Source organism: Sus scrofa, chromosome 4, assembly GCF_000003025.6.
Source record: "Sus scrofa isolate TJ Tabasco breed Duroc chromosome 4, Sscrofa11.1, whole genome shotgun sequence".
Classification (NCBI taxonomy): Eukaryota; Metazoa; Chordata; class Mammalia; order Artiodactyla; family Suidae; genus Sus; species Sus scrofa.
Genome location: NC_010446.5, coordinates 129,919,000 through 129,934,187, shown reverse-complemented (window position 1 = coordinate 129,934,187; position 15,188 = coordinate 129,919,000). Strand labels below are relative to the sequence as shown.

Here is a 15,188-nt window from a genome sequence, read left to right as displayed (position 1 = left end):
TCAGGAATATATTCTCAGGTTGTATTCAAACCTTTAAACATTCACGCTAATAAGAGTTGCTTGCTCAGCATCAGCTTGTAATGGGAAAAACCAGTTTCTAAAGACATATAAGTTGATTGCTTAAGGTATCCAAAAATATGAAAAGCTTTTGAAAACATAATTTTCTAATGTTATCATTAATAGCTTTAAATGAGTTTTAAATAATTTAAACACTTTTTCAAATCTTCATATTTGCACCTACACAACAAAAGAATTTCAGAGCTGAAAATAATCAGTCTATTATTTCGTTGTTCTGTTTATGCTTTTCTTTTTTTTTTTTTTGTCTTTTTAGGGCTGCACATATGGCATGTGGAAGTTCCCAGGCTGGGGGTTGAAACAGAGCTACAGCTGCCAGCCTACACCACAGCCACAGCAACACCAGATCTGAGCTGTGTCTGCGACCTACACAACCTCTCAGGGCAACACCAGATCCTTAACCCACTGACCCAAACCAGGGATTAAACTCGCGTCCTCATGGATACTAGGAGGTTCCTTACTAAGCAACAGTGGGAACTCCTGTTTATGCATATTATTAAGGGGCTTGACTTTTTTTTTTTTTCTACTGAATAGACTGATGGGCTGACTGGCTATTTTTGTATGAAGTAAATGGAACTTTTATTAATCTATAAATACAAGTTGGCTACTACATGCAAGATATAATGAAATGTTATTTATGGAAATTCAAATACTTCATTTAGAATGATTATAAGGGTTTACTTTTCCCCAATGAGTTACTATAAAATTATCTCTCTCTAAAACCTTATTCTCTATTTAAATCCATTTGATATTATTTTTCTGAAAGTATATTTAATAATGGTTTTAAAGTAATTTTTTTAGTCTACTGTAACTTTTATAACCTTCTCTTAACATGACTATGCATTAAGCCTATGGTCTTTTATAAAGAATGCTGATCTATATTTAGCAGTTGAATTCCTGGTTGAATTTCAACTGAACAAGAAAAACACATAACTTACTGACCACTTTACCAGAATTAAGTAACCTTTTTAGCCTGCCAATAAAAACAACCAAAAAAAAAGGTACAATACTTGAGCCAGGGTTGCATTCTGGTTGCGTGTGTCACAGCAACCATCGACTCACTTACTATAGCCAAGATGCAACCCTAAGACAGATTGATCTGTTCGTATTACTGAGCCCAGAGAATTCTTTTTGACATGTATGGGGAAATAGGGCACTAAGACATCTTTTAAAAACGACAACTTACGGGAGGTCCAGGGTCCCCTTTTGGCCCTCTTAGATTCTCCATTTCAAGCACTGCGTTCAGATGCTCATCGTCAGAACAGTCATCGTTCTGCCTGGTTTCGTGGCTGCTGTCCATGGGGTCAGCGGCATCAGGGTCCAATCCACCTTCCTTCCTTAGATCCGGGGGACTGCCGCAGACGGCTCCTCAGACCTGCGGTAAAAGGTTGTGTTTAAAATCCGTTGCAGTTCCGTGAGCTCATTAGTATGTAGATTTGCTGCAATCGCCTTCCTGAGAGGTGTGTCTTGTTTCCTGTGTGGACGAGTAGGTGACACCTTCTTCAATGGTGACAGAGCAGGTGCGGGATCGCTGCGCTGTGCGGTGTCGTCCGACGCATTGGGAAGAGAACTCAGTCTCTCCGTGCTCTTTGCTCTCGCCTCACTGAGGCTGCGATGGGTCACTGGCAGGCTTGCATTCGTCTGAGCAAGTTGCTCAGGAATCATTTCTTTGGTCTGAATCCCATGATTCATAAGACCCACAGCAGAGACATTCCCCGAATGAGAAGTGAGCTGAGACCCTGATGGCTGGTGTTTTCGCTGTTTACGCACCGCTGCAGAGTCACTGGAGGTGACATCAGGACCACCCTTGCCTGCAGGAAATGGGTCCTCTGACAGGGGCTTGGCAGCAGATCTTTTGGGCAGCGGGGAGTTTTCTGGTATCTCAGCTGGTACAATGGTGCTGTGAAGAAGGCTTGTGGCGGGGCGACACTGCCGTCTCACATATCTGCAGTAGTTTGCAGGTGCTTCTACGGAAGGAATAATATCCAGCTGACATAGCACTCCTTCAAAACGGGCGGAGTCACTGCTCAGACTTCCTAAGGTAAACACACTGTTGGAATCGAAGGTCTGAGCGTCCGCAAGAGTCTCTCTGCGAAAGGACTTCCCTCCGCACTCAGCAAACATAGAGACGGCCCGACGGCTGACGGCAATGGCCAGCGCGTGCCGCCGCCCGTCGTGAACGCTGTGGCTGAAGTTCACAGCCTGCGTTCCTCCGAGGTGCACCACTAACCTCTTAGGTAACAGCTGTACTCCCAGCTGCAGCCTGTTTTTGCTTCGAATGCTGAAGAGAAATGCACTGTTGACTTTACGGGACTGTAACCCAATTATTATTGTAAATGGCTGCGCTAGGCTGACCGGTAAAACTTTCCTGAGCGGTGACTCAACGTAAGAGTCATTTGTTACATGGACCACCTGAGGAGATGGCGTGGACGGTGATGGCACAGCGGTCACTGGTGACGAGTGTCCTACATCTTTGCCTCCAAGGCCTAGTTGATGAAGAATATCTATGCCTGGAAATGCAAAAGGGAGAAAGAGAGAGAATCTTACTCTTAGGCATTCACGTGTTCACATAAACGTCTGCGTATGAGAAAATCTTCCTGTAGTTACAGCAGCAGCAATCCCTAAAATAAACCTGCTCTACCGGGAACTCATTTCTAGGTCAAGAGAGGTACGGCAAGGGAGGGTGAGATGCCACCCTCGAGAATTCAAAGCACACGCACATATGCCTGTACACATATACACACCCCAAGACCCCTGAACCCCAAATTCAATAAATGTTCTCCCATTTTTCCCAATTACCAAACTTATCTGTTATGCCAAAGAATGTACGTGTTCAAAGATTCCTAGATGGCCACTAACTTCTTTAACTTAGAGCTTAACGTTTTATGGCTTCTACGTTAAAGAGAAACTTGGGGACATGCTTACAAAAACAAAACTTTCAATTTGGACATCACGTTACAAATCAAGTTTCACACAGTCCTTTAAACTATAATTTTTCAGGCTGTTTTTCCTTTCAGCGTTCTGAGAATTTGCAGGTCACACGAGAGCCCTTCCTACGCCCGAGCCCCTAAGTGGGTACCACACATAAAGAACGAGCACCCTGAAAACTCCTGGATGAGAAAACTGAAATGCACCCCATCGCTGATCGCCACACTTTTCTCTCTCCCTCCCGACTTTCTCTTCCATTTTTTCTCTGCTCACCCCAGTAATTTTTAATCCAAACAATTTGTAGACTCTCTCAATATTTATTATAAAATATAGGTTTTATATAATATGAATTTTTATCATTATAAACTCTTGGAAGACAGAGTCTATGTCTGATTTCTATTGGATATCTATTACGCCTGCCTTCAAATAGTTCTGTAATTTCTTAATGAATGAATTTCCCCTCCAGAATTTGATCTGATATGACATTTGCCTCTAGAGGAGTTCCTGTTGTGGCGCAGCAGAAACAAATCCAATTAGGAACCATGAGGTTGCGGGTTCGATCCCTGGCCTTGCTCTGTGAGTTAAGGATCCGGTGTTGCTGTGAGCTGTGGTGTAGACCACAGACGTGGCTCGGATCTGGTGTTGTTGTGGCTGTGCTGTAGGCTGGCAGCTGCAGCTCCAATTCAACCCCTAGCCTGGGAACCTCCATATGCCGTGGGTGCAGCCCTAAAAAAGGATAAAAAGACAAAAAGCAAAACAAGACATTTACCTCTAGAGCCCTATAAATTAATACCATTTGTACAGAATGATAAACCTTTTCTGTAAGATACAGAACAGCTTAGCCATATGATCATTATTATTCTTTGGATTGTATGTCTCCCATTTGTTATCTCTGTACCTATAAAATCATTTCCAGCAAGAACTTTTAAAGAATTATTCATTCGAAACTGTGATAAGTGAGGAAAAATTAAGGTTTTAAAGATTAGCCACAAAGATGACACATCATCTAAGTTTTTCTTTTCTCAGGAAATTGGCAGATATTTTATGACTCATGTTTATTACAACTAGCAAACACAGCAGCAAATGTCAGACCCAAGTCCAACAGCTATATACAGCATTGAAGAATTACTGAATACCACTCTTGGGTAATCTGGCAATACAGTTAAAATGTTTTCTCATAGAGAGTTTTACAAACATTCAAAGGTTTTATTTCATGGTTAGAACAACCATCATTTATAATGTAGTTATACCATTTAAAACTTTTATCAAATTACAAATGTTTTTATCTAAGATATTTCATGACAGTGTCTCTTTAACTTTTCCATCAAAATATTCTTCACAGCAGTTATAAATTATATATGCAGTACCAGGGATTCACAAAAATATTTTGGAGAAGCCCTATTAAAATATCAAAAAAATCGTTGACTTCCCATATTTTATAATTATAACTTACTGAAAAATAGTTTTACTCCATAACATGGCTGTTTCTTTTAATATTAGACATGAATTACCAACTGAATCCATTAACTATTCCCATTCCAATCTTCAGGAAAAATTTACACTCCTGAAGCATACCATGCTTAGTCTGTGACTTGTCCAGTACTAATCACTGCTAAGGATTTTCTCAAGCCGAGGGATAAACCATCACACGGCCAATACGAAAAGTCACACTAGCAGTGTGTATACATTACATATATAGTACGTATACATGAAGCATGTGAGAGTTATCATTCTCTTATGCCAGATCAGCTACCCTTGCACAAAGGAAGAGTCAGAAGTATGTGATATGATGTCCAGGGCTGCTACTTTTGCCCAAAGAAAACCAATCTTTGTGCTTCACACCTGCCTCAAATTTCTGATTCTATTAGAATGAAATATTATTGGAAAGTATTATTTTAAAACCTTAGTATATATATGTTTCCAATGTTTATACATATGCATGTGTGCTTCCTTCAGTTCTAAAGCATATGTGTACATATGTTTCCTTCAGTTCTTTTTATTTGATGTATTTTATGACAAATAGCTAGGATTTTTTAAAAGCTAAGTGTTTTTAAGCATTCGCTACTCAAAAAACTTCCTGATTGGAGTTCCCGTCGTGGCACAGTGGTTAACGAATCTGACTAGGAACCATGAGGTTGCGGGTTTGATCCCTGGCCTTGCTCAGTGGCTTAAGGATCCAGCATTGCTGTGGCTGCGGCTACAACTCTGATTAGACCCCTAGCCTGGGAACCTCCATATGCCACAGGAGCGGCCCAAGAAATGGCAAAGAGACAAAAAAAAGTCTTGATTGAACCATCCTTGCATATTTAAAATAGAATCTACTTGATGGTTGTATTTTATTCTTGTAATACCTCACTGGATTTCTTTTTTTTTTTTCTTTTGCTTTTTTAGAGCCACACCCATGGTGTATGGATGTTCCCAGGATAAAGGTCTAACAGGAGCTACAGCTGCCGGCCTACACCACAGCCACAGCAACTTAGGATCCGAGCCTCATCTACAACCTTCACCACAGCTCACGGCCACGCCGGATCCTTAACCCACTGGGCGGGGCCAGGGAATGACCCCACATCGTCATGGCTCCTAGTCAGATTCGTTTCCGCTGAGCAACAGTGGGAACTCCCTGACTGGATTTCTTGAATAACTTATGTCGACTCGCTGCATCGATATTTATGGTTTAATACCTGTCTGTGGTTTTCCCTCATTGTACTGTCATTACCAGACTATAATGTATTTACAGTATTATTAAATATTCTTACCGCATCTTATATCTGATTTACAAGCTTTGGATTATATTTAATTCCCAGCTTCTGATGAACCAGTCAACAATCAATCTACTGCTGGGTTTTTTTCCCCTTTTCCTCCCACTTCTCTGGTGGTTGTAGCATCCCCACATTGTTGGTTCCTATGGTATTTACATACTCTTTCCTTCCCACATTTTCTTCTGTTAAATAGAGCCAGCCTTTTGCAGTCATTTTCGAATTTACTTTTTGCTGAAGTTTATGCTCTATTAGCTTCCTCAAGAAGGGTTCATGAGAGTATTTCCTGTTTGGCTTTTGTAAATTGTTGGTAGCTTGTCCCTTAAGTTTCACTGAATATAACATTCTTTGTTGATATTTTTTTCTTTCCTTGGGTATCTGGTAATTATGTTCCCTTGAATATCTTGTAATTATGTCCTTAGGTGCTGAGTGTTAGGACAGAAAGACCTGAAGTCAGCTAATTTTTTTTCCAAGTGACTTGATTTTTTCCAGCATACCCAAAAGATGTGTTCTTTCTCCCAGAGTACAGTGGTGATGTTAGGATATGGCTTCACACTGACCATTCTGGACGAATGTTTCCAGGCACACAGTATGCCCGTTTGTCGTGCAGATTCAAGTTTTGGTATTGTTTTTTCACTTCTAAGTTTTCATGAATTATAACCTTGGATATTTGTTCTATTTATAGTCTCAATTTTCTCCTTCAGAAATTCCTGTTGTGAGTATGCGGACTCTCCGCTGTTGTCCTATCATTTTTCTGCAGATGGTCTTTGCCTTCCATTTGTTTGATTTTCTCATACCTTCACTGTTTCCTCTAACGTTTTTTGTGTTCCGACTTCCTTTTGCTTTTTGTGAATGGGCTCTTTCCCGTTCCTTCTTTTCCGAGTTCTACAGGCTCACAGTTCACACCCTTTCAATGCCTTCCCATCTCTTGCTTTTCCCGAGTTCTCCTACTTCCACCTTGATCTTCCTTCGCAGAGTGCTTTTTAACGTGTGCGTTCTCACCGTTGCTGTTTCCCCATACATTTTACCTTGTGGTGTTTTTCTGCTTATTTTGTGCCAACTGCTTTTAGCTGCTTACAGTTTCGTAGCCCAGCAGTTGTCATTGGGCTACTGAAGGGAGAAGATAGAGGGCCATGCCTGCCAGATCTCTAAATCCAAAAGTTCTGTTGCAGCATCACCAGCAGCTCCTTGATGTAGCCCCACCTCTTGCTCTGAACCAAGCCGAGTCCAGGAGGACTTTTCCAGCCAGTCCTGCTCACAACTCCTCTCTCCCTCCCCTGCAGTCATTCCTGCCGGCCCACACCTCTGAAGGAGTCCTTCACCTTAGGAGGTAGATTCATGCATTGTCTGAGAGCTGTCCCCACCAGGCCAGTTAGCCCTTGTCTGCGCTCCTTGCACTCCCTTCCGGGCAGCAGCCACCCTCCCAGGTCCTGTAGCCTCGTTTTGCGCAGAGGCGAAAGGTTAAGGACTTGCAGCTGTGCTCCTCCCCTTTGGGAGGCTGGCTTTTGCTGGTGCTTCCGAGCTCTCCTGGTGACCTCACTCCTGAGGGCCCCTGCTTTGTCTGCTCATTTCGTGAGTCTGAAGATTCTGTCAGTCCCCTAGCTTTGCTGAAAAGGGAGGTTTCAGGTTCACTCATTATTTCATTCATCTTGTTTCATTTGTATGATATCCAAAAACAAAAGTGGAAAGACACCATCTCGTGGTTTCAAGTTTATGCTTAAAATTTGTATTCATTCACAGATGATGAAGCTGAGGTCCAGACAGAGTAAATAAGCTGACACACAGTTGATAAATGGTAGAAATGAGGTGAGCGCAGCCAGTCTACCCCTTCGAAGGCTGCCTGCCATGTTGCCTGGTGTTTCCGTGGGCAAGCCTCCCCACGGCAGGCTGAGACCTCAGCGGAGAGGTCGGTACCGGAGTTGGTACCTGAGGTGAAATCTAATGGTTACTCTAGTCCTAACCTTTCACATCTCGCTGTGGGCGTGTTTAGCAGATGCCCTGAGTGGATGTTGACTGAAGAGAGAATGTGGGCCTGCCTCGGAGAGGCAGCAGGCTCTGCTCCCGACCACTGCAGTCAAGCGAATGCTGGAACAAAGTGAGTCACCCAAATTGCTTAGTTTCCCAGGGAATAAAAAATTATGTGTACACTGTACTTACAGCGATTATGCAAGAACATCATGTCTAAAAAATAATGTGCATACTTTAATTAAAAACTACTTTATCGCTAAAAAATGCTAACCATCATCTGAGCCTTAAGTTGTACGTTTTTTGGCAACAGTACCAAGAACACTAATCACAGATCACCGCCATAAATATAATAAAGACAAGGTTTGAAATACTCCGAGACTCTCCAAAAGGTGACACACAGACATGAAGTGAGCAAATGCTGTTGGAAAAATGGCAGCGACAGGCTTGACCGACCAGGGTCGCCACCAGACTTCACTTTGAGCAAATATGCGATATCTGCCAAGTGCAGCAAAGCCAAGTGCCATCACATGAGGTCTGCCAGGAGAGAGTCTCCAGGCCAAGCGGCACAGATGAGAGGGCCAGGAGAGCAGGCGAGACGAGAGAAAGGCTTCCAGAAGAGAACAGACTGTCTAGCATTACCTTAATCACCAAATTTGGTGCCAGTGAACACAGTAGGAGAGAACTTAGTTGTCCACGGTAATTGCTTGTTTTGCGAGTGGCCCTATGGCCGCAGAAGCAACCTAGCGTGTGTCACCTCAGAGATGAGTGGCCACTTAAAGGATCCGGGTTGCCGACCAGGCACTTTATTAGAGGACTTGCTTTTTCTTGAAGAAGAGCATTTATTAAATTCTATGCACAGGCGCTGTGCTAAGAGTTTACTGTATTGAGCCACATAGTTCTCATAACAACATAATGAAACAGCTACTCTTCCTAACCATCTGCCGGTTATAAAAACAAGTCCCTGAGAACTTAAACGATCTTCCCAAGAGCAGCCACCTAGAGACTGAGAGGCCGAGTTTGAGGGCAGCGCTTTTAGGGAGGCCTGGGGAGCCTCACAGCAGAGCTGATGCGTCTCCTTTACCTACGTGCTTCTTCAGTAGAGAATCCAGCATGGTGTTGCCAAGACAATGCCCTGCTCTCTTTACTGTAAATATCGAGCCTAATGACTTCATCCAAACCATGGTTTCGAGAACCACATATGCTGACTCACAAACCTCTCTTCTGGGTTTGCACATCCAATTCCCTGTTGAATTTATCCCCGAGAGCTTCGCTATCCCCCAAGCACTGCTAACTCAATACATTTTCTTTCACATTCATTTTTCTTACTTCAGGGCCTTTTTCATGACGGTCCCGCAACGCCACCAGCGTCTGAGGAATATTTTTACAGTATACGGTACATCACGGCGTCCTTCGGTGGCTTCCCCTCAGACTGAAAACACACGCACACCTTTCCGTGGCGCCCGAAGCCTCTGTCATCAGCACCCTTCTCGCCTGACTCCTCTCCTTTCACTGCATCCCACGTCTGCTCCAGCCACACCGACCGTTTCTCATTCCTTAAAATCACGGAACTCATGTTTAAGTCAAGTGTTTGCACTTAGGTTTCTCTCTGATCAGAACGCTCTGCACCCTTAGTTCACTCAGACCCAGGCTCGCATGGGACCTGCTCGGAGACATGTCCCTGACCACGCTCCAAAGCAGTCATCCTCCTGCCCCTCTCTCTCTAGCTCTCCGACGCCTCTCTGGGCTTTAGTCCTTCTTCACAACGCTGAACTTTTAGGGGAAAAACAGGTATATTTACAATTGCCTATTGCTCGACTGCCTGGTTGAAAAATTAAGTCCATCAGGGTAGAACTTCATCTGGCTTTTACAGTAGCAGTCCAGTATCTAGAACAATGATTAAGTCAAAGCATGCGCTGCTTGGATGAATTCGTCAATCCAGTTGTCTACCCAGTAACCTGGTAGTTACCTCTGATACTTCCCACCCGTTCTCCACAGCTGCTGTCACCAAGTCCCACATAAGCCTTAGTTAGACTCCTGCTCTTAGAGAGATTTTAATGTTAGCCTCCGGAGAGACTTCTCTGCCTCTTCTAAGACACCCCTGTCCCAGCCGTCAAGCCCACTGCTGCCAGAGAAAGCGTCTAAAGCATAAAACAAAGCGATTATTTGGCTTAGGACGCTGCTTCCTCTGACACCTCAGCACTTCTTAGAGCTTTCAGAACAAAACCCCATCTCAGTTCAGCCTCAGGCCCTTAGTGATCTAAGCTCCTGCCTACATTTCTAGTCTCACATCCCATGCCTTTCTGATAAATGTTCTTCTTCTTAGTTTATGCTAAATATCAAGGGGGATCAAAACCCAAAGATCAGAACAGGAGGATTTAGAACGTAGGCGAAAAAGGCTCCCTCTCAGCAAGAAAGCTCACACGGGAGAGGAGGAGGAATCATTAAACGAAAATGAAGCATCTGTGCCCTGGCAGACCTGGGCATGTCCTGTCTAAAAACAGCTCCTATCGCCTGCCATCCCCAACTCCCTCTTGGAGAGGTGACAACTTCATTCTGAGATAATTCTTGCGTTGACTTTGCATGGACTCGTGTGTGTCTGTGATGCAGTTTACGAGGCTGAGAAGATCACACATGAGAAGATCCCTGTAATTGTGGGCAGTATGAGGGCATTTTTGCAATACTGCCGATTAATGCACGTGAATCACCGGGACCCTCATTTTTAAGAAGATTTTACTGAAATGCAGCTGATTTACAGTGTGCTGTTCATTCCTGCTGTAGCGCCAAGGGACTTTGCTGGACCCACGTAGTCGTCTTCATGTTCCTTCCCGTTACGGTTCGTCCCAGGGTAGGGAGTACAGTTCCCTGTGCCAGACAGCAGGGCCTTGTTCATCCGTCCTGTGTATGACTCGGGCTCTCGTGCTGATTCCACTGCTCCAAACCCTTCTTCTCCACCTTTTCCACAAGGGCACCCAAACCCCACACGCCTCCTGTGTGGAAGGAATTTAACATGGTTCAAAGGGCAGGCCTCCTTCGTCCTCCGTCCTGGAAGGTACTCTGAGCCCTGGAGCATCTAGCATCTAGCCTGCTAGAAAGATCTTTGCAAACCTGGGGGCAGGAGCCCCACACGGTGTCTAACGGTGTGATTTATGGGGAGGCCTTCGGGCGGTGTCAGGTCAGCTGTGCAGAGAGGGAGCCGCGTACACGTGACGGAGCCCCAGGAAGACTCGGGACCGAGGCTCAGGTAGGCGTCCCCGCCTGGCAGTGTTCTGGGCATCTTATCACACACCACGCTGGGAAGGTTGGCACGAACCGTGATTCCACTGGGAAAGGAAAACCGGACTCTCCGGACCTGGGCCTTTCCTGGACTGTCCCCAGCAGTCTCTTCCCCGGACTGACTTGGCTCTGAATCCTTCTGGCGCAACCACAGAACTGCGGCAGCACAGACTCCATGAGTTCTGAGTCCTTCCAAGGCACGGCGAGCCTGAGGGGGTCTTGTGGACCCCCAGACTTGCAGTTTGGGGACCATTAAGTGTGGTCTTTGGGACTGCCCTCCTAACTGACACGTGTTTACACAATTTCCTCGCTTTTTCTCACTCTCTGGCATTTTCTACTCTTGATATTTAACTTTTCCTTGCATCTCTTGCCTTAACAAAACTTATTTGTGTTTAAAGCAAAACTCGTTCTTTCAGAGCCTTGGTAAGTGTATGCCCCTGTGACACGTTCACTCAGCTTACGAGACTCAGTCCAAGGGGAAGTTACCTCCTCTTCAAGCCTCTGGGGCAATTTTTTTGTCGTCTTGCTGTATGCTAGTGACAAAGAGTTCCTCAGTGTGCTCATAAAATCTGTCTCCTAAGCCTGCAAGGCTGACCCTGAGATGTAGGCACAGACACGCCAAACCTACTTGCCTTTCACCTGACCCCTGTATGGTGGGCAGCATTGATCATATTATCACCTGTTCGAGGAAAAGAGGGGGAGAAGGGAGGGCGAGAGACGGGAAGTGGGGAGATGGGGGGAGGGGCAGTGGGTAGATCAGGGCGGGGGGGAAGGGGGGGAGGCACCTGTCCCAGTGGACGTGACCCTGGGACGCGCACCCGCGCAGACACTGACGCCAGGGGCGGAATAGCGGACTCTGCAGTGGAGTGGAAGACATGCCCAAAGAAACAGACACGGGACACCAGGGCTACACTGGTTCTGCAGGAACCCGTCGCCATCCTGCAATATCCTATCACAGACTGGAGGAAGAAGGGTAGTGTTAGGTTTACCTTTCAGAGTGTAGGGATTTTCACATTTCTTAAAACTTCGCAGCTTAAAAGATTTACACAAATTTATCAATTTTTAGATAAGTAAAGCATAATCTCATTTAACAGCATATAAGTTACAGTATTAGCTCATTATTAAATAACATAAAATAGCACCTAATTTTAATGAATTTTCACTGTGTGAAATTCTCATATATCTGGGTCAGTTAAGTCCCTAAAGCTATGTTCATTCTAGTTTGTAGGAATGATTAAAACAAAATGATTGTTCAAAGTAAAATCACCAGAGTTGTGAATGAGAAACCTGCTTTTCTTTTCCTTGTCAGTTTTCCCAAATTGACTAACTTAAGCAGATAAGTGCCAATATCCACTTTCTAATGTCCTCTATCGTCTCAGCCACGTAGTTCGTCTCTGCCAGACTTCAGACTTAGGTACTGGCTTCCTGGCTCCTAGCTTGCTGAATCGAAGCACTAAAGGAAGTTGCTTAAAATCAACTATCCTGTTCTATCTTTTCAATATTACCTGTATATGGAGAAACAGAAGGATATGGAGCATTTTCTCTACTAAAATGTATTGTATGCTTATCATACAGCAGGCATGCACTAAGCGCTTCAGATGTGTTACCCCGTTTTATCCACACAACCTCATGTAGGAGAACTGTTATCGTCTTTCCTTTAAAGTTACTGAAAGTGAGACTCAGCATATGAAAGGCACCTGCTCAAGGTCACACAGCTAGTAAGCACTGGAACAGGACAGAAACCCGGCTCCCGGCCCCAGAACACCTGCGCACCACGGCCCCTGGGCAGTTAAAAGACGGAATTGTGACTTTACACATTCTTCATGTAAACACACCTATTTTGGATAGAGAGAAAAATCAAATTTTTTTACAAAATGGGAAATGAAGCTTTAATCTAGGTGTAAAATTTTGGGTTAAGTGTCCACAAGGGGTTTTGGCCGGAAATGCTTGGAGTCACTGCAGCTACAGAATGAGCTGCTTCTCAGTGAACGACACACACATTTTGGACTGATTTCCACCGTAAATACTCTTCTTGGAGACAAGTGTTTTACACGCCGAGATCCCTGTCCCTGCAGTTTTCTCGCCTAGGGATCATGAACCTGAGAACTCTGTGTATGTTGACAGGTCGCATCTCACGGGGGCGAGGCATCCTGCAGTGGCACTGCGGCCAGGCCTGTCTCCCTGGCAGCCAGCCCACCGACAGAGCAGCAAGGAAGGTTGACTAGATCTCGGAAAAGAGATTTTTATCTGTCAAATCCTCAGAAAACTCAGCCTTAAAATAGTTAATTTTCTCCTGAAGTAGAATCATGTATTCATTTGGTTACACATCCACCTTGATTACAAAACAAATACAAGATTCATGTTTATAAACAGCATACTGTAATGGTTTTCTTAGCTGTGCTACCATTTAAAGGGATAACTGAAAACATGGCAGATAACAGAAGTTTATCTCTGCTCAGTCTTAAAGTCTCGGGGAAAGGGAATAAGGAAATGTGGCTTAAAACTGCACGGGCAAAGTGAAAGGGCAGACAACAGCAGAGAAGAGACATTAACAAATCTTGGAAAGATGAAAAACACGCAAAGGAATTAGAGCTGAGAAGACTCAACACTAAGGGCTTGTGGAAAGGGCTCAAGAAGCGAAGCCACCGCATGACTGCACTCGGGGCAGAAGCTGGGGGCATCAGGTGGGGGAGGGAGGAGGCTCTGCAGGTCTGTGTCGGAAGCTCCGGGAGGAAACCTCAACACGAGAGCTGGTTTGTGCAGAAACACCGACTCGGTCCAGGCGGAAGCCAGAAGGGCCGTGCCAGGGTGAGAACACGGGGGTCGGGTAACTGTGCACACTGGAGGCTGAGGGAGCACCCCTTGCCCCCAGAAGAATCTCTGTATCACGTAAGCCCGACGACAGTGGCAGCCGGGACTAGACTCCGCAGGAGGATCCTGGAGGAGTCTTCTCGAAAGAGACTGCACAGCCTTGACCTTAGCGGGCCAACAGGAGGATGGTGAGCAAAGCTCCTAATTTACCCCCCTCTACCAAACTACACCAACTTATCCCCTCTACGCAAACTACACCAACGAACAAGCCCACCCAGCAAACGCATCTCTTACGGCCTTGCCTTTAAATGGTAATACAGGTACTAGAGACTTGTGAGGAGCTTTTCCAACGCAAAAGACAGACCAAAGCAAACCAAAATCCATGCGCACGAAGACAACACGGAGCCGAGCAAAAGAGGTCAAAAAATGACTTTTATCTTTGGAAAGCTAAGAGTAGATACTGCATCAAAGAAACAAGAACCTAATGCTTTTTTTTTTTTGGTCTTTTTGCCATTTCTTGGGCCACTCCCACGGCATATGGTGGTTCCCAGGCTAGGGGTCGAGTTGGAGCTGTAGCCCGTGGCCTACACCAGAGCCACAGCAACGCGGGATCCGAGCCGCGTCTGCAACCTACACCACAGCTCATGGCAACGCCGGACCCTTAACCCACTGAGCAAGGGCAGGGATCGAACCCACAACCTCATGGTTCCTAGTCGGATTCGTTAACCACCACGCCACGACGGGAACTCCTAATGCTCTTTTTTAAAGGCACAATCTGAGTGAGAAATCACCTCAAAATTTAAATACAGCACAAATTAAAAATTTAAATATTTGCAATAGTGACCAATGAAAATCTGATATAAAATAGAAAGAAAACAAGATGGGAAATAGAAGTCAAGAATAAGAAATAAGGCGCTCAATCCAGGAGATCCAATATCTGACCAACAGAACTTGTAGAAAGAAGAAAGAAATAGGTCAGAGAGAAAACACTAACACAGGAAAATTCCCAGAAAATAGAAGATGTGTCCACATTGAAAAGGCCCGCTGACTGCCCAGCAGAATACACTGAAAAAAGACCTATCCCCAAACACGTTATTATGATATTTCAAAATATCAAGGATAAACAGATGACCTTAAGGCTTAAAGAGCAAAATTAAGAGGTCACATATAAAGAATCAAAAATTGAGTACAACATCAGGCTTCTTAACTGCAAGCCGGAAGACTGTAGACGGAAGTCTTTAAAATTCTGAGAAGACTGTGCACAGCCTAAAATGCCGCGCACCTACCCAAAGGACGCTCCGGCATACGGGTGAAATTCGGAAAGGCAGCGTTGCAGGAAGTGTTCCGCGTGAGCACATGCTCTCAGGTTGTTACTGG

General features: G+C 44.8%; 1 protein-coding gene across 1 annotated transcript in view; it reads right to left on the bottom strand.

Moving 5' to 3' along the window:
- The window catches only part of COL24A1 (collagen type XXIV alpha 1 chain), a 331,418-nt gene that overhangs the window by 308,990 nt on the left and 7,240 nt on the right, over window positions 1-15,188 (bottom strand). The window contains 2 exon segments of the mRNA XM_021090341.1: window positions 1,262-1,431; window positions 1,434-2,585. Coding sequence (XP_020946000.1) covers window positions 1,262-1,431; window positions 1,434-2,585 — 1,322 coding nt within the window.